This window comes from Rhinolophus sinicus, linkage group LG14, assembly GCF_036562045.2.
Source record: "Rhinolophus sinicus isolate RSC01 linkage group LG14, ASM3656204v1, whole genome shotgun sequence".
Lineage (NCBI taxonomy): Eukaryota > Metazoa > Chordata > Mammalia > Chiroptera > Rhinolophidae > Rhinolophus > Rhinolophus sinicus.
The window spans coordinates 45569025-45587774 of record NC_133763.1 but is presented as its reverse complement, the minus strand read 5'-3'; the positions used below and the strand labels follow the sequence as shown (position 1 = coordinate 45587774).

At 39.8% G+C, this 18750-nt stretch overlaps 2 protein-coding genes across 3 annotated transcripts in view; one reads left to right on the top strand and one right to left on the bottom strand.

Annotated features, from left to right (window-relative positions):
* Nucleotides 1-18750, bottom strand: part of LOC109446690 (bile acid receptor) — a 55528-nt gene that overhangs the window by 30770 nt on the left and 6008 nt on the right. The gene's annotated exons all lie outside the window — the stretch shown is intronic.
* On the top strand, nt 6910-13762 carry SIKE1 (suppressor of IKBKE 1). Its single transcript, XM_019730351.2, has 5 exons — nt 6910-7155; nt 7396-7501; nt 8400-8542; nt 9637-9750; nt 11517-13762. The coding sequence occupies exons 1-5, from the start codon at nt 6997-6999 to the stop codon at nt 11616-11618; spliced, it is 624 nt and encodes a 207-aa protein (XP_019585910.2). The 5' UTR covers nt 6910-6996; the 3' UTR covers nt 11619-13762.

Here is an 18750-nt window from a genome sequence, read left to right as displayed (position 1 = left end):
ATATTATTTTGCCTCTTCTGTCCCACTAAAAGTAGATCCCTATTGGGTGCCTGATACTGGGTGATTCCGCCTCTGTCAAGCACTACTGCCACCTCAGTTTGGTATCTCTGTACCAGGTACCATGTCCTAAATTTACTGCCGTCTTCTCCAGCTAGGCATCTGTCGTGCGGGGAGGCCTGCAGGGTCTCTGCTCCCGCTCCCCACACAAGAATGCAGGATATGGTGAGGCCAAAAAGGAACACCCACGGAGCCACAGATGGGGGAGTCATACCACTATATTCTCTCTGGCGGCACTATACTCTCACTGGAGGCTGGATCCACACTGTCCGCAAACCGCCATCCATGCTTGCCAGCCCAGCCGCCATCTTCTTGCTAGCCCCCATTCTTCTCCTTCTTTCTCTCCCTCTCCTCCTCTGTGGCCGCAGCAGTTATATTAGCGGCTAATTGGCTAACTGGCTACAGCTGACGGCCAATCAGCCACAGCTGACGGCCATCTACTACCCGAGCCAGCACTCCTCCACGTGAGGCCGAGAGCCTGGAAACTGCTTTCTGGGGCTCTGCCCCCACAGCATCATTACTGATTCCCTATGGCCTCATTGCTTCCACCTCTAGTACTACAATTTGTCCCTGAGAAGATGAAGTATGCCACAGAAAATTGTAAAGGCATGGAGATTGTGCCACCACAAAAGTATCATTTCTCATTTTAACATCTAACATCTCTCATTTACCTTTAATCATCAGTACCTCTTCTCCTACAGTAGATGGCAAAAAATAGACATGCATTCTTTCCCTTCCATAAAAACGTGGAGTCTGTTTCTCCACCCCATGAATGTGGGCTGCCCATGTGATTTGCTTTGCCAATGAGACATTGTAGCGCACACGAGGAAGCAGAGACTTGAAGAAACAATTGCATATTGGGGCTTGGAATAATTTTGTAATCTTGTAGCCATGTGACCAAGTTATGGCTAGCCTACTAGAGGATGAGAGACAGTCACCCTCAAGACTCCAGTTGTCAGCTGACCTTCCACCAGACATGTGAATGAATCCACTCAGGAACAGCCAGCCCCTGTAAACCAACTAATCACAAACCAGAAGACGCCAAACCTGACCCAGACCAGAAGGCCTACCCAGCACACTCATCAACAAAATAAATGGTTATTGTTTTAAGCCACTGAGTTTTGGGGTAGTTTATTATGCAGCAATAGATAAATGATACATCCTCTGATTCACTTCAGTAATTACTTTACTCCAGACCTTTGCACCATTCAACGACCAACCCCACTACCATTTTCAGCTGCTGATTTTACCTCCTTTTTCAATGAGGAAAACACACTTAAGTCCCCACCCTACCCTAACCCCACACTAAAAGTAGATAGCATAGTGGTAAAGGGTATTTGGGGTTTCATAACTAGGACCACCCATCTTGCTGTCTCCCCAAAATTTTGATAATACCAAAAATGCCTGCTTCCCGGATTCTCTCCTATTCATTCGAGTAAAATTAGACTGTTTATTTTTTTAAACCCACCTGTCGTGCAGGGCAGCCTGCGGGGTCTCTGCTCCCGCTCCCCACATAACGCAGGATATGGTGAGGCCAAAAAGGAACACCCACGGAGCCATAGGTAGGGGAGTCATACCACTATACTCTCGCTGGCGGCTGGGTTGGAGACACAGGAAGCAAGAACCACACTGTCCGCAAACTGCCATCCTCGCTTGCCAGCCCAGCCGCCATCTTCTTGCTAGCCCCATTCTCTCGTTTTGCTAGCGTAGCCACAGCAGTTATATTAGTGGCCAATGGCTCACTGGTTACAGCTGACGGCCAACTAGCCACAGCTGATGGCCATCCAATCACATTGATGGCCATTTACTACCTGAGCCAGCACCTGTCTATGTGAGGCCAAGAGTCTGGAAACTGCTTTCTGGGGCTCTGTCCCCACACCACCAGTTATCTCTTTTGTTTATATCTTTTTTAAATTTCATACACGAAGGAGAAGTGGACAGTACCAATGAGGTTCTGATTTTATCAAAAAAACAAAAACAAAAAACAAAAACAAAAAAATCCCTACACATGTGCATCAGTTTCCTAGGGCTGTCATAACAAATTACCAGTGGAGGTTTAAAACAAGAGTTATGGAGGCCAGAAGTGTGAAATCAAGGTGTCAGCAAGGTTGACACCCTTTGGAGGCTCTAAGGAAATCCGTTCCGCCCCTCTCCCCTAGCTTCTGGTGGCTGGGGGCAATGCTGGACAGTCCTTGGCTTGTGGACACACCAGCTCTGCCTTCATCTTCACATGACCTTCTCCATGTTATGTCTCTGTGTGTCTTCTCATTTTCTGTCACTTTTAAGGACATCTGCCATTGGATTTCTGGTTCACCCTAATCCAGGATAATCTCATCTAGAGCTCTTTTTCTTAATAACAAAGGCAAAGATCTTTTTTTCAAGTAAGGTCATTCACAGGTACCAGGAGTTATGGCATGGACATATCTTTTGGTGGGGCACAATTCATCCCACAACAAAGTGTATTTAAATCTTTTAGAAAATAGGAATGTCAATTTAAATATTATTACCAGGGCATTAAATTAAGTAAGACAACCAATCAGAATTACAGACTTTGTAGATATTAAAGTTTACTTTTATAGGCTACAGCAACAATATCTAAAGTCAGGGTGTCTCTTAATTAGAATTAACATTCACATGGAAAATTGTATAATACAAACTAATATCTGCTTTTCTGACATTCTAGAAGACTAAACATTTCTCCCTATCTCGTTGAGATTTCTTTCACCATAATTACGAGGGCCTGTGGTTTTTCAAGGCTGAGTCCCAGAAAGCCATTAGTTAGGAGCAACAGGGAAAAATAGGTCTGAGAGTTCAAAACTCACCATCTAGAAAGAAAAAGGAGCAAAACAGGGTATTTAATAAATGCAATATGGGGCATATAATACTGTACTTCCTAACAATAGATTCTAAGTATCTATAAAGATTTGCATTTTGAATTATTTCAAAGTATTCCCAGAAGTATCAAAAGGGTGAAATCAACAAGGGGCAGTGTGGATGTGTGGAGAATGACTGAAAGAAGCTGTGGGGGTCCTAGGGGTCAGGCAAAGTCGAATATCTCTGCCCTTGTCTCTGTTGTGGACCATTGGAACCACCATCTGCTCCCAGAGCCCTTTGTTCTCACACCTCTCAGCAGAGTTTCTCAGGTTCAGGGACAGGAGTAAGTCTGTTATCCTGTCTGTGAGGTACGGCTACAGCAATGGGCATGGTACTAGAAGAGGTATTTCTAGTAAAATGTCCAAGTGTCTCCCTCCCTAGAGCTCATGTAAGTGTGTAGGAGTCACATTTGGCATTTGGATCATCAGAGCATCACTGGGATAAGGTGTATACTCTGAGAGAGGCACAAGCAGAACTGCTGATAGGGCCACCTGAGAACTGAGAATAAAGGGAGGGAGACCCAAAATCACTTCCTGACCCAAAAGCGTAAGAGTGAAATAATAAAGAGGAAATAGAACCAAGAAACAGGAGCCAGATAGAAATTAGGTCAGAACGGAAATAAGTCAGAACAAGCAAAAGAGGTCTTGGGCAGTTTGTGTAATACCCATAAACAACACTAGAAGTGCCTGAGCTTATCTTATTGGTTTATTGATGGGTGGGATGCAGAAGTATTGGGATGGCTTGAAAGTTACAATTCCCTTCAATTTCATGGTTCCCCATCTCGAATCCATATTTGTATCTATCCTTTTTATTTTCCTTCGAATTAAGGAGAATGAAATGTTTCTTATTCTATTCAAATCCAGATTCTTCAGCTGTGTTCTCTACCCTATGCCCACCATCCCAATAAATATTCAACAAAGGTCTATTAAATAGCTATTATGTCCCTTCTCTTCCCTCGAATGTCCCCTACTCTCTTGTATCTGTTTCTTTTTGTTTTTTAAGATTTTATTGGGGAAGGGGAATAGGACTTTTATTGGGGAACAGTGTGTACTTCAAGGACTTTTTTCCAAGTCAAGTTTGCTGTCCTTTCAATCTTAGTTGTGGAAGGCGCAGCTCAGCTCCAGGCCCAGTTGTCATTGCTAGTTGCAGGGGGCACAGCCCACCATCCCTTGCGGGAATCAAGGAATCGAACCAGCAACCATGTGAGAGGATGCGCTCCAACCAACTGAGCCATCCAGGAGCTCAGCGGCAGCTCAGCTCAAGGTGCCGTGTTCAATCTTAGTTGCAGGGGGCGCTGCCCACCATCCCTTGCGGGACTCGAGGGATTGAACTGGCAACCTTGTGGTTGAGAGCCCACTGGCCCATGTGGGAATCGAACCGGCAGCATTTGGAGTTAGGAGCACAGAGTTCCAACCGCCTGAGCCACCGGGCCGGCCCTTGTATCTCTTTCTTGATTGGATCCTTCCTCTATAAAGCCTATAAGCATGCTCAAGACTTGTTCATCAAAACAAAATCAAAAACATAAACAAGAACCCTCCCTTATTTCTGTATCCCCTTTTAACCACTACTAGAATCATTGGATTGGTCAAGGGTTAGAGTTAACTGCTTGCATTTGGCTTAAAAAGAGAGGTGCAAAGAAATTAGGGATGTTAGAAAGACAATGGTTCAGACCGCCAATCATAAAAGCCCAGTCTGGTCAGGGAAAGAAAATTAGACCACAAGAAAAGAGTCTGAAATATATGGCGATGGAAGGAGAACTGACTCTAGGTGGTGAACACACAATGGGATTTATAGATGATGTAATACAGAATTGTACACCTGAAATCTGTGTAATTTTGCTAACGGTTGTCACCCCAATAAACTTTAATTTAAAAAAAGGAAAAGAGTCTGATAGGTAGGGGGATTATAGATATATTCAGAAACCAAAGAGCTGGATGATGTCAGAGATAGTAGTGGGATAAAGGGTTGCAAAAACTAGACAGATTGAAACAAAGGCTGTAGTCAAAGAATTAGATGGTAAAGCTTAACATTTCTGATGAGGAACAATTTTTGGTAAATGATCAAGGGTTTGGCCATAGATAACCAAAAAAAAAAAATTTTTTTTGAATGTCTCTAGAACTGAGGAGGCCAAGGAAGGATAGAACATTAGATGAATTGTCCATATGGACATGAATGTCACCCAAGGTGAGAACCACACATGGATTAATCAAAAACACTATAAGCCAACTCCTGAAATCTTCTATGAATGAAGGGGAATATTCAAGGTAGAAGGTCAATCATTGGTAGTCAGAAGGAGAGATAGAAGATTCTTCAGCTGGATGATACAAACTTTAAATAATGTGGAGGCTTTACATCCGCAAGTAAGAGTAATTGTTTATCAGTGTCACTGGGGAATTAGTATGAACAGTCTTGCTCTCAGTCTTAAAGTGGGTGGTACTTAGAAAGATAATTGCCTACCACTGAAAGGGCAGCAAGGGGTTGTGGTAGAGCTGTGCAGATGACTTGAGGTGGGGAGAAGACCAGCTGGAAGACTGTTGCTTTATCTGGGTGAGTAGCAGTGAAAATACAAAGAAGGAAATATCTCCCAAAGATATAAAAGAGATAGGTTGCTTTGGTAACTGATTAGTGTAAAGAATTAGTAGGAAGAGTAAGGGATGACTTCCAGGATTCTGTTTTGAGCAAATAGGTGTATAAATGTGCTCTTTACTGAAACAGGAGAAGGAATAGGTTTAGAAGCAAAGATTATGCTGTATTTCCAGACACTAAACAGGGCCTGAAAAGAAGAAGTCTCTCCAAAAATATTTACTAAAGTAATGTATGAAAAAAAACAAAGTTTGATGTGCAAGCTTGACAAGGTAAACTCATAAACCATTATAACAAGCAGCACAAAAGTCATTGCTCTTCTGGTTAAATTTATCCTCAAGTTATTAATTGAATTAAAATAGAAAATATAGGCAAACAGAAAACAATGACTCCATCTCACACCCATTAAGATGACTATCAAACAACAATAACAAAAAAAAAACAGAAAATAGTGCGGAGAAAAAACAGAAAATAGCAAGGATGTGGAGAAATTGGAACCATTAAGCATTGTTGGTGAAAATGTCAAATGGTGCAGCCACTGTGGAAAACATTATGGTCATTCCTCAAAATTTTTAAAGTAAGAATTATCACATGACCCAACAATTCCACTTCTGTGTACACACCCAAAAGAATTGAAAGCAGGGACTCAAACAGATATTTGTACGCCCATGTTCATAATAGCATTATTCACAGCAGCCAAAATGTGGAAGCAACCCAAATATCTATCAATGGATGAATAAACAAAATGTGAGATAGATATATTCAGCCTTAAAAATAAAGGAAATTGTTTTGTGATGTGGATGGATGAACCTTGAGGCCATTATGCTAAGTGAAATAAGCCAGTCACAAAATGACAAATGTGATTTGTATGTTTCCACTTACATGAGGTACCCAAAGTAGTCAAATTCGTAGAGACACAAAGTAGAATAAAGATTGCCAGGGGTTGAGAGGAGGGCCAAATAGGGAGTTAATGTTTAATGGCTACAGAGTTTCAATTTTGCAAGAGGAAAAGATTTCTGGAGATAAATAGATGGTGGTGATAGTGGCACATGGTGAATACAGTTAATACTGTTGAGCTGTACATTTAAAAAATGGTTAAGATGATAAATTTTAGGTGTATTCTACCACGATTTTCAAAAACTAAATGGGAAAAAAAAAAAAAGAAAGATGACTTAATAACAATCCACATCTATCAAAAGGGCCAATAGGGAAAGCAGAAACTGGGACCGCCCAGCTAAAACTCAACCACCAGGCTGTGGGAACAGGAAACCAAGGGCGTGGCAAGGGCAGGCCGCAGGGAAGCCACTGATGAAAGCGGGTTCTTGGAGGACGAGGATGCCACCGCGCAGGCGCATAGCATGGCTGCCCGGGCGCCTTTTAAGCGTACCCGGAAGTGACGTCATTGACGCTGAGCCAGGCTCGGGGAGGATCCGAGCGCTTCGCTTAGGTGAGCCGTGCTGGAGCCGTGGTCCTGCGGCCGCTATGAGCTGCACCATCGAGAAGATCCTGACAGACGCTAAGACGCTGCTGGAGAGGCTGCGGGAGCACGATGCGGCCGCCGAGTCGCTGGTGGATCAGTCGGCGGCGCTGCACCGGCGGGTCGCCGCTATGCGGGAGGCGGGCACAGCGCTTCCGGACCAGGTCAGGCAGAGGGTGGCGGGGGGTCCGGGTTCTCAGCTTCTGGGCACTTGACAGGTGGAAGGCGAGGTCAAGTGGGAACTTGGCCTGGAATTTATGCTGGTCTCAGAGGGCGGCGCTGAGACCTTTCTGCGGGGTCGGGGATGAGAATGCTGCGCTTGGAGCCCTGACTCCTGCCTCTTAGGTTCCTGCGTCTGCGGCTGTTCTGTTTACGGCGCGCTTCGTCTGTCTCTGTTTGTCCAGTATCAAGAGGATGCATCCGATATAAAGGACATGTCCAAATACAAACCTCACATTCTGCTGTCCCAAGAGAATACACAGATTAGAGACTTGCAGCAGGAAAACAGAGGTTAGTCCGTCCTTTTTGTGGAGTTACTATGATTTTGTTATACCCGGTAATAATTCAAAAGTTCTTGCAAACCTGCCAAACTGTTCACAAAGGTGCACACGCTGTTATGTACTTCCAGGTTACTACTTTTAATAAGAGCGTTACCCTGTGCTGGCCCAGTAACAATAAAGTTTGTTACATTACTCTTTTCAAGGTTGTCCAACTCATTTTATTTGTAGGCAGCTTATCAAAGAGGTGCTACTTAGTAGAGCTGAATTGTTGGGTGGCTTATTTAGGCCTCCCCAGTTGGAGGCTTGCACCACAAAAGAATTAATATCCTCAAGGGATTAAAATTCAATGTTTAAATATTAATTGAAATAAATACTAAAATTAAGATCGAAGGTATTTTTAATGTTCTTGTGCAAGGTGGGAGAGCTGACTTTTTTACTTTAGGGTATGTATTCTTGATCTGGATGAGTACATTATTAATGATATTGTGACTAGTCATTTGTATACTCGTTTACAGAGGGTTTCCACATAGGTTATCCCATTGTATTCTTATATCTTCATTTTGAGTTAAAACAAGCTGGTATTATTACAATGCAGATAAGAAATAGGTTCAAAGAGATTAAGTGATTTCCTTAAGAGCATTAAGCTAGTAACTCACAGAACTGAACTCAGGCCCATGCCTTCTGATTCTATATCCCATGTTTCTACCAAACTGTGCTGCCTCTGCCTAGAAAGTTTTGTTTCACATAGACCTTAACTGTTGAGTTTTGTGGACCTGAACACTGATTTACAACTTTGGAGTAACAACAGCTCATGGAGTGCCATAAAATTCCAACTGGTAAGAACTTGGCTTGGCTTTGAGAGCTATCTTTCAGGCATCACTGCCAAGTTATTTCATTTTTTGATACAGAGCTATGGGTTTCCTTGGAGGAACACCAGGATGCTTTGGAACTCATCATGAGCAAGTACCGGAAACAGATGTTACAATTAATGGTTGCTAAAAAAGCTATGGATGCTGAACCAGTCCTGAAAGCTCACCAGTCTCACTCTGCAGTAAGTCACTTTGAGGAGTAAATTCTCAGTGAACTGAAAATTGAAGTCTTGGAATTGTTTTTGATTGTGTGCCTGTTTCTGAAGAAAAGTTAGTGTGTTTTCCTTTCATGTTTATTACATTCGCTGTTGATTTTGCTATAGCTTTGTCACGATATGAATAGAAGGAAGGATGTTAATGAATGCTTAGCTCTTCCACCAAACATAATGCCAGTTAGTGTTGAAGGTGTTGAGTAAATAGTTGGTTATTACTGCACATTTCACTAAACTGTAAACTCCTTGGCTGTAAGAAGTATGAATTCATCTTTTATTCCTAACATAGTACCTGGCACATAGCAGGCAGTCAGTTAACCTTTATTAAACTGAACTACATAACACACTCTCGTTAAGAGAGAGAAATATGGTTTAAAAATACATACGTGGTATAGTTTCTACACTTTGGTTGTTCATAACTTAATTTGGGAGACCCAGTAATTGTTCTTCTGTCTGTAGAGTGCTTCATAGCTGTCATTGTATATTCACATGTACTAAATCATTTAATCCTGGATTAATAGAATGGTGCCTCACTATTTGCTACAGTGGAATTTATGAAAAGTTTTCTTAGGTTCTACCGAAAACATTTTACTGACTTAACAAAAGTCTTAGGGAACAGGGATGTTTTAAATATGTTTATGGCTTTCATCTAGAAGAGAAAAATAAACTTTATTTTCTTTAGTCTAGAGGAGAAAACTTGAACCTTGAAGGACACAGAATTTAGCTCATGAAAGACTTGCTAAGAGATAAGTACATAGACAGAATAAAGTACTTTGGACTATGCAGAGCTTGCCAATATTCTAATTTAAGTTAAACAGCCAGTTAAGAGATATTGTCCAACATCCAATGGGTGGTTAGACTAGAATTGATCTTTTGAAAACAATTTATTTGTGAATACCATAAGATTTATCTTGGCTTCACCTCTGAGGACTCAGTGAAACTCCTGTGTAACCTGTAGCATAATTCAATGAACTTTTTAACATCGTATTGCACATGTTCTCATGAACTTCCTATCTGTAGGAAAGATGACTTTTTCACCTTTTTTTGCGTTAATATCTTCCCAGGAAATTGAGAGTCAGATTGACAGAATCTGTGAAATGGGAGAAGTGATGAGGAAAGCAGTTCAGGTGGATGATGACCAATTTTGTAAGATTCAGGAAAAACTAGCCCAATTAGAGGTAAGATTATTGCTGTTTTGAATTCACAGTATTTCATGGAGTTTTCATAGAGCCTGGAAGGTATACCATTACTGTCTTATCATTGCAGTGTATTGATGTTTTCTATGTGCTCATGATTTAAGATTAAAACTCCTCCTCCATACCCTTTTCAAAAAAGGAAATATAATCAGAGGCAAACAATGAAAATGCCAACTATGTATTGGCTAGAAATTGAAATATTATCAGATCGAGAGGGTAGAGAGAATGGAAGGGACAGATTACATGTGAACTAAAATCCCTCATCTGCCATAAAAGGAAATTCACTAGATAATGTCTAAAATTGATGATCAGGAAATAGCAGTACAGGGATATTATTTAAAACTATAGAAGTAAATATCAAAGAAATAGATAGAAGTATTAAAAGTGGTTACCTTCGGTGAACAAAGCAAGGAACTACTGTTTATTTTATAAGCCCTGTAGTCTTGATTTTTAAAAGCTATTTTCATGTACTATTTTGATTAAAATAGAAATAATTTACAAAGAAAGACCTGGGGTGTTAGTGTGCCCATAAAATTGTTGAGGAAAAACATTATAATAGCTGGTTTGAATGCTGCTTATTACAAGATGGTATCATGGGTCCTTTGAGAAATACTAGAGAGAAAAAGGTAAGGTCCCTGCTCAGAGTCTAGTGAAAGGAATAAGACTAGTACACCAGGCCATCAAATAAGTTTGTTTCGTTCCATGTTGTTTTATTATAGCGTTGATGCACTACTATAGGAATATAACTCTTGTTTATATCAATTAGCCTTTGGTAAAATCGGTTTCTTTATACACTGTTTTGCTTAAAGTCGCAGTACCTGTTGATGACGTTAAGTGAGGACTTAGTGTATTTGTATGATATGAAATGGTACATAAATGCTAGGAGAGAGATACAAAGTACTGGAGGAAGCACTTTATATGGTAGAAGATTTAATGACTCTAACTCTTTTTTTGTTGGAGCCTGAAAAATGCCATGGTTTATCAGAATTTCCTGCAGAGAGAATAAGGAGGAAAAGTGCAAACTGCTCGATCTGGAAATCAGAGAGAGTGACAAGGTCCCAATTAGGAATTAGGAGTTAGTTCAAATGATAGAATGACCTTGTCTCCACTATCCCTGATTTAATCTCAGTTATGGAAACAGCCATAAGGAAACGTGAGACAAATTTTACTTGATAGTTTAAGTGGAAAAAACATGGGCGTTAGATTGAGAGCCTGCAATACCACATCCAAGTTGTCTGAGTTTGGACAAGTTTTTGGACTTTTATGCAGCACAGTGTCTTCATCTTAAAGAGATACGGTTGTAGGTAGTGGTACCTGCTCTACGGATGGTTGTGAGGTAGTATGTGTGAGATACACACATGGTGCCCGGTTACGTGGCCAGTAAGTAGTTTCTTCTCTCGCCTTCCTTCCTTTCTCCAAAACTGCACGACATCTAAGAAAAATATTATTAGGGATTTGAAAGATAGATGAAACAGTAGCAAAACTTGTGGGAACCATGAGGAGTATGACAAGCCATGAATTCCTCCAGTGGAGTGGGACCTTTGCAATCCTAACACGTGGCATTTAAAAATTGCTCAGTAAATGTTTGTTAGATGAATAAATAAGCAGTGTTTTAGGAAATTCTCGTTTCTTTGTTTTCTTAAAACTTTTACAATTAATATGCTTTCTGTTCCTGGCCTAAAACACTGTGTTGTGATGCAGTTTGACAGTTAAAATACCTGAAATAAACATATACTTTTTTTTTTCAGCTTGAAAATAAGGAACTTCGAGAATTATTGTCCATCAGCAGTGAGTCGCTTCAGGTCAGGAAGGAGAACTCAATGGACACTACTTCCCAAGCTATCAAATAACTTCAGCTTCTGACTGATGGCCGGAGATTGTTTATCAAGGAATGAAGTTCCTGTCTTTCTATTCGAGTAGTATTCTTTCACTGTCTTCCCTCAGACTTGATTTCATGTTGATCAAAGGAATCAGTGGCAATTTAGAGTTGGCGGTCAAAATTGGCTGTCCACAGAACAGTTTTCGGGTGTTAGGGAAAATACACACAGATTTTCACCATTCCTTTCTCTGAGAGACTACTTTTGACTTACATGTCTGGGACCTCTATTTATATAAACTGTGTTTTCAGTTCATTTTGGTTTTTCACATCTCTGAAACTGAGCATTTTATTATAAGGCAGTGATTCGATTATATATAGGAGTGTAAATTGCAATTGTAAAAAATTTTAAAAAGAGATTACCTTTTTAAATCTATTTGGAATAAACCTGGATTATTTACCATTTGAGAAAGGTAATACAAGTCTGCAGAACTACAATGGCAAATTCTCTGATTTGTAATGTCATTTACCTTCCATGTAGTCTCTCTGGTGCTAAGAGTTGGCACTTTATGGCCTCGTGTCTTTACTCTTAATTTGAGAGAACCTACTGCTAGTCCCCAGGAAACATACTTGAAAATAACTCAGCTGTTTTTTTCTGGTAGTACTATAGTCATCGTATTCAAAGGATGCTGAGAAATTTGTCTCATGCATACACACGTGCACTCTTAGTTGAAATGTTAAAAGTAGCTTTTATCTGTTCTATTTGATATTAGTAACCAATTTTTCAATTTTGTCTTACTAGGCAATCTTTATCTTGGGTAATTCACCAAATGCAAAGAGCATATGATAGGTTTATTCACATCATAGTTCTTAGGTACTACATTCTACTATTTATATATAACTTCTATTTTATAGTTAAGAACTTGGATATCTTTCATTACTAGTAGTACCAGTAGTTAGCTTCCTTTTAGATCTATTTTTCACAAGGAAGCAGAGTTTTATCACTTAACGAAAGTTACTGAGTGGGAGATGAGGGTAAAGGGGATCAAATATATGGTGATGGAAGGAGAACTGACTGGGTGGTGAACACACAATGGGATTTATAGATGATGGAATACAGAATTGTACACCCGAAATCTATGTAATTTTACTAACAATTGTCACCCCAATAAATAAATAAAAAAAGAAACATGAAAAAAAAAAAAGAAAGTTACTACATTCATAGTGCTGTGTAGGCAACAAAGCAGTGTTGAGATCCAAATGCTTAGTGGTCAACTAGGCTCACTGAGCAACTCATTGCCCCAACTGAGTTGACTCACATTTCAAATTTACAAGTTACCTCATGTTGTGCTATCAATTTAGGTTCACCCAAAATAACAAATAATGAAACTGAAAAATGAATGCCAACCTGTCAATATTTTCTAATATTGGAAGAGACACAGTATTAAAGAGTTTTTGTATGATGTAAAAATTTTTTTGGTCCTGCCATAAAAAATTAACTCCAATTAAAACAACACAATCTCTCCAAGATATCCTAAAAGCATCTGATCCTACTAATACTATCGGACTTTGCCTACAATGGTGGGCTTTAATGAATAGGTATATGTCATTTTGGAATTTGTCAAATTTCTATTCAAAGTCCTGCATAGAATTTGAAAAATACTTCTACCCCCAAGTGTGGGCATTTTTATCTCATTTCTCAAGAGTAAGTAAACTTTTAGCCTACCCATTTGCCTTGAAGTATATGCCCTAAGTGCCACCATATGTCCCACATTCCAAGGTACCCTACACCATTTGTCAGCTGCCATGGCCAGTTTTCAGTGAAATTGATAATCAGATGGCCCATTAAAGTATAACATGGTGTCCCTTTATCTGCCTTATGTTCCTTTGAGTTGTTTATAAAATTCTTTATGTCTCAGACATCAGGATAAATCTGTACGTTGTTTTCCCCTTGGCAATCAAGAGCTGGAAGTACGAGTCTGAAGAGCTCTCAGCACCCTCCATGATATAACTTCTGACTGGTGTTAATGCGAGGAAGATAATGTGTTAAAAAATTGAAGAGGGGAAGGAATGTTTTTGACTTGCGTGAATATTGAAGTTTCTTTTGCGGTAGATGAAAGAACTTTGCAAAATCTTAGGACAAACTTTTCTAATAAAAATCTGATTTTGAGAATACCAGCTAATTTTACTCAGTAATGAGTCTAATAGGAAATGCAAAGGTTTATGTTTCACATGTGTAAGCAACCTGTCAAGCCGACAAGTTTTCATAAATATTTTATAATCACAGTGTAGTCAGCAGTGTAACACTATAAATAGTTTTCTTTCTTTATTTTTTTTTAATTGGGGAAGGGGAACAGGACTTTATTGGGGAACAGTGTGTACTTCCAGGACTCTTTTCCAAGTCAAGTTGTCCTTTCAATCTTAGTTGTGGAGGGCGCAGCTCAGCTCCAAGTCCAGTTGCTATTACTGGTTGCAGGGGGCGCAGCCCACCATCCCTTGTGGGACTCGAGTTGTTGAACTGGCAACCTTGTGGTTGAGAGCCCACTGGCCCATGTGGGAATCGAACTGGCAGTCTTCGGAGTTAGGAGCACGGAGCTCCAACTGCCTGAGCCACCAGGCCGGCCCTATAAATAGTTTCTGAAATGGTTTTAGGGATTTCCTCATGATTAGAAGTCATAAATTATATGATTCAAATCAAATTATAAAATTAAAATGAAGTTTGGAAGTATTTCGTAAAATGCTTAAGTATTATTGATATTTACCTTTATTACCTTGAATTTATAATAATACCTTAGGCGTAATTTGACTCAAACATTAGAGGTCTATTTCAGTGTTACTTAAAATGTGGTTCACTGACCTACTGAAATAGAAGTTTGGAAATGGGATCCAAGAATTTGTATTTTATTAATCGTCCCAGATAACTTCTAAGGACACTAGTTTGAGACTGTCTAGTCTATATACCAGGCACTTCATTTGGAGTTAAGAATGGAAAAAGGGTGGAGGGGAAGCATTGACACTATTTTCAAAGAAAAATATAGTAAAAGGGACAAACAAGTATACACATAAGTATACATACAAAACAAGTATACAATGCAGTGTGATGAATCCAATATAAAGATATATAGGATAGAGAGGTGGGACTATATAAGCTTGAGAGATAACAAATGGGTACGAGAAGAACTAGAACGTTTGGTGCTTTCTAGTCATTATATGATCTCTATTTCAACTGCACCTCATGTTATAAATACTCAGGCACAAGGAAGTTATGTTATTTGTCTAAACGGGGTTCCACTTTGGACAAGATTCAAACCCAGCCAGACTCAAACATAACTACTAAGTTAAGATGCCTTTAAATGCCAAGTACTGTTCAGAGTTCAAGTTGTTTTTGATTAACCTATTTTCACTACTAGTGCAAAAGAAACACCACAGCCCATATGTGAAAACACAAATTCAATAAATGGAGTCCTAACTAATGACACATAATTTTCATCTGTTTTCTGAAATGGTGTAGCTGAGAGTATGTGTGCATACAACTGAAAAGAACAATGCTTAATCAGTCGTCCTAATTATGTATCGGAAAGTGCAGTCCTGTCTTACAACTCTGCTTCCACAGCATGTTGTTTTTCATCCTTCATGTTATTTCCTTGTGGTTGCAAGAAGGTTGCTGTGCTAGATGTCATATCCATGTTGAAGGCAGAAAACATGTGACATGGCCTGCGTCTGCTATATGTAACCTCTTTTAGGAGGAAAAGCAAACCTTTCCCAGAAATTCTAGACAGATTTCCCCTTGTCTCTTGCCTAGCCTGTTAAATGGTCACTTCTTGTTGTAAAGGAGGCTGGGTACATATCTGCCCGAATAAAACCAGTGTTCTATTATTAGTAAAGAGGAAAGAGTATTGAGAAAGCAACTAACAATGTCTGACACAAGTCCTTTTACACTGAGTTTTTAACAAGTGAAAGCGTTAGCTGAAGGAGTGTGTTATATTGAATAGCCAAAAGAATGGGCTGTGGCAGACATCTGTCATTTCTTTGGCTGCCCAATATCCTAACTGCCGTGTTGAGGAAATTCCTCCTAAAAAATTTGGAAGTGTTGTATACTTGTTTTCCCAGCCTCTTTTGCAGCTAGGAAAGCTGCATCTGCCTCAAACTTTAAAGTTAGTGATACAAAGAAGCACAGAGCTATGCAGAATTCTTTGAGTAAAGGTGGTGACCTACAACGCTGGCTACGACATCCAGTTCTCCAGAGGAGCAGCAAAAGTGGCTTTAATGACAACATCCAGTATCCAGTGTAAGCCAAATCAGTGGTATAACCTGCAATGTCTTCCCACCAGTGGACACAGTGGGGTCTTCACTGAAGCAATTATCTGAAGTGATTAGAGGCTATGTAGCCTCTAATTCTGGTTTTCTGTCCCAGACATCCTGAGGATTACTTGTTATTCTATATGTGTGTGTGTGTGTGTGTGTGTGTGTGTGTGTGTATACACACATACATATATATACATATATATGTAATTTTAAAAAATTTTATTGGGGAATATTGGGGAACAGAGTGTTTTTTTTTAATTTATTGGGGTGACATTGTTAGTAAAATTACATAGATTTCAGGTGTACAATTCTGTATTACATCATCTATAAATCCCATTGTGTGTTCACCACCCAGAGTCAATCCTCCTTCCATCACCATATATATGGTATATAAACCAAAAACAACAAAAGAACAAGACAACAAATGAGAAACAGAAACTCATAGACACAGACAATAGTTTAGTGGTTACCAGAGGGTAAGGGGGGTGGGGGGTGGGAAATGAGGGTAAGGGGGATCATATATATGGTGATGGAAAGAGTGTTTCTTTAGGGCCCATCAGCTCCAAGTCGTCCTCAATCGGTTGTGGAGGATGCAGCTCAGCTCCAAATCCAGTCGCCGTTTTCAATTTTTAGTTGCAAGGGGCACAGCCCACAATCTCATGCGGGAATTGAACCCACAACCTTGTTGAGAGCTTGTGCTCTAACCAACTGAGCCATTCGGCCACCCCTCTGAAAGCTCCATGGCAGCTCGTTGTCTTCAATCTAGTTGTGGAGGGTGCAGCTCACTGACCCATGTTGGAATCGAACCGGCAACCCTTTCGTTCAGAGCTCGCGCTCTAACCAACTGAGCCACCTGGCCGCCCCTACTTGTTATTCTTTCAATAAAATCACTTTTTGTTAAAATCAACCCAAATTGCTTCCAATTAAGAACTCTGACTGATAAAATAAGCATAATTTAAACCATGCAAATACAAATTTTGTCAACACTTTATGCATAATTTTGCACTTACAGTTTAAAGTAATATTTGACACTTATAAAAGGATGTGACATGCAAATGAATTATCAAGCATAACCCACCAGCTAATTTAAGAATTAGAACATTACCCAATGCTGAATTTATCTGAGCTCCTCTCCTGTCTCTGCCCAACTCTGCTCTTTTTAACAGTTTTATCACATGTAAAAAGACCTAAAATATATATCCCTGAAGTGGCATTTTTCAGTTCTATTCATTTTTGAGCTCTGTGAAAATGGTATACTGTATGCAGTCTATAAGAATTTGATTTTTGTTTTACTCAACATTATGTTTCTAAGATTGGTTTTGTTGTATATAGCTGTTATTCATGCATTTTCATTGACTGTACGATATTTCATTGTGACTATACAGTATATTAATGGATACATAGATACAAAATTATACATTTAAAAAATTCTTGCTAATATCTGGCTTGCTAATTTTTAATTCTCCATCTACCTCGTTTATATTAGACCCTTCCCCATAAGTAGTCATATTTCATATTTTGCTGTTATTTCACTTGTAGTTGTCTCATGGCAACTTTCAGAGTGAATTAAGGCATATTATCCACTAATATTCATAGTGGCAAGCAGAGGATGCAGTTTTGTTGTCATTCTCCAAGAATGCTAAAGAGGAGGCGGAACCTTCAGAGCTTCAATGAACCATAATTCACTCAACATTTCATCTAGCCTCCCATAAATACATGTGGAATTGTCATAAGTAAATTTTGCACTGATCCCAGGATTCATTTTTATTTCATATTTTAACATCTCTTAAATTGGGACATGTTTTATACATTTAGGGATTGTGGTGTGGTTGATTCTAAGCATAAGCAAAATTGGTTTGCATTCCTGGTGGCATGGCATGGCAAAGGTAAGCTCTTGATATTTCAGATCATTTGAGAAAGGAATAGAGTTCTGCTGTTTTCTGTGAACTTTTCATTAACTCATAATCAAGAGAGTGCCAGCATAAAAACTTGGGAGTATAGTTTTCTATTTCTATACAATGAATTACCACAAATTTAGCAGTTTAAAGCAACACCCATTTATTATCTTAAAGGTCTGTAGGTCAGAAGTCCATACAGGATTCAACTGGGTTCTTTTCTCAGGGTCTCACAAGGCTGAAATCAAGGTGTCAACCGAGGCTAGCAGTTCATCTGAGTCTCTGGGCCCTCTCTCAGGCTCACATGGTTATTGGCAAAATTCATTTCCAGAAGCGGCTGGTTGGCTCAGTTGGTTAGAGCACGGTGCTCATAACACCAAGGTTGCCAGTTCGATTCTCACATGGGCCAGTGAGCTGCGCCCTCCACAGCTAGAGTGAAAAACAATGGCTTGACTTGGAGCTGATGGATCCTGGAAAAACACACTGTTCTCCAATATTTCCCAATAAAAATTTTTTAAAAATTCATTTCCATATGGGTATAGAACTCACAGGCCTTCAAGGCCAATGGGAGATCACGTCTCTGACTTCCCATGTCTCCTACCTTTAGACTCCTTTTTAAGAGCTCAACTGATACGGCGAAGCCCAACCAGAATAATCTCCCTGATTAACCCAACTGATTAGAGGTCTTAAATACATTTGCAGTTATCCCTTTTGCCACAGATGAGATAAGAGTGATATTCTCTAATACCCCCAGTTCCAGCCCATGCTCAAGAGAAGGGGATTACACAAGGCATGCACACCAGGTGGGAATCCTGGTGGCCATCTCAGAATGCTGCCTGCCATAGTGGCTTTCAGCAGCTTGGAATAAAATCCTGGAGACAACAATGAAGCACTCTTAGCAAATGCTGCATGACCAGTATTATTGGTGGCTAAGAATAATTGTGTGGAAAATAACCTGCACATCTA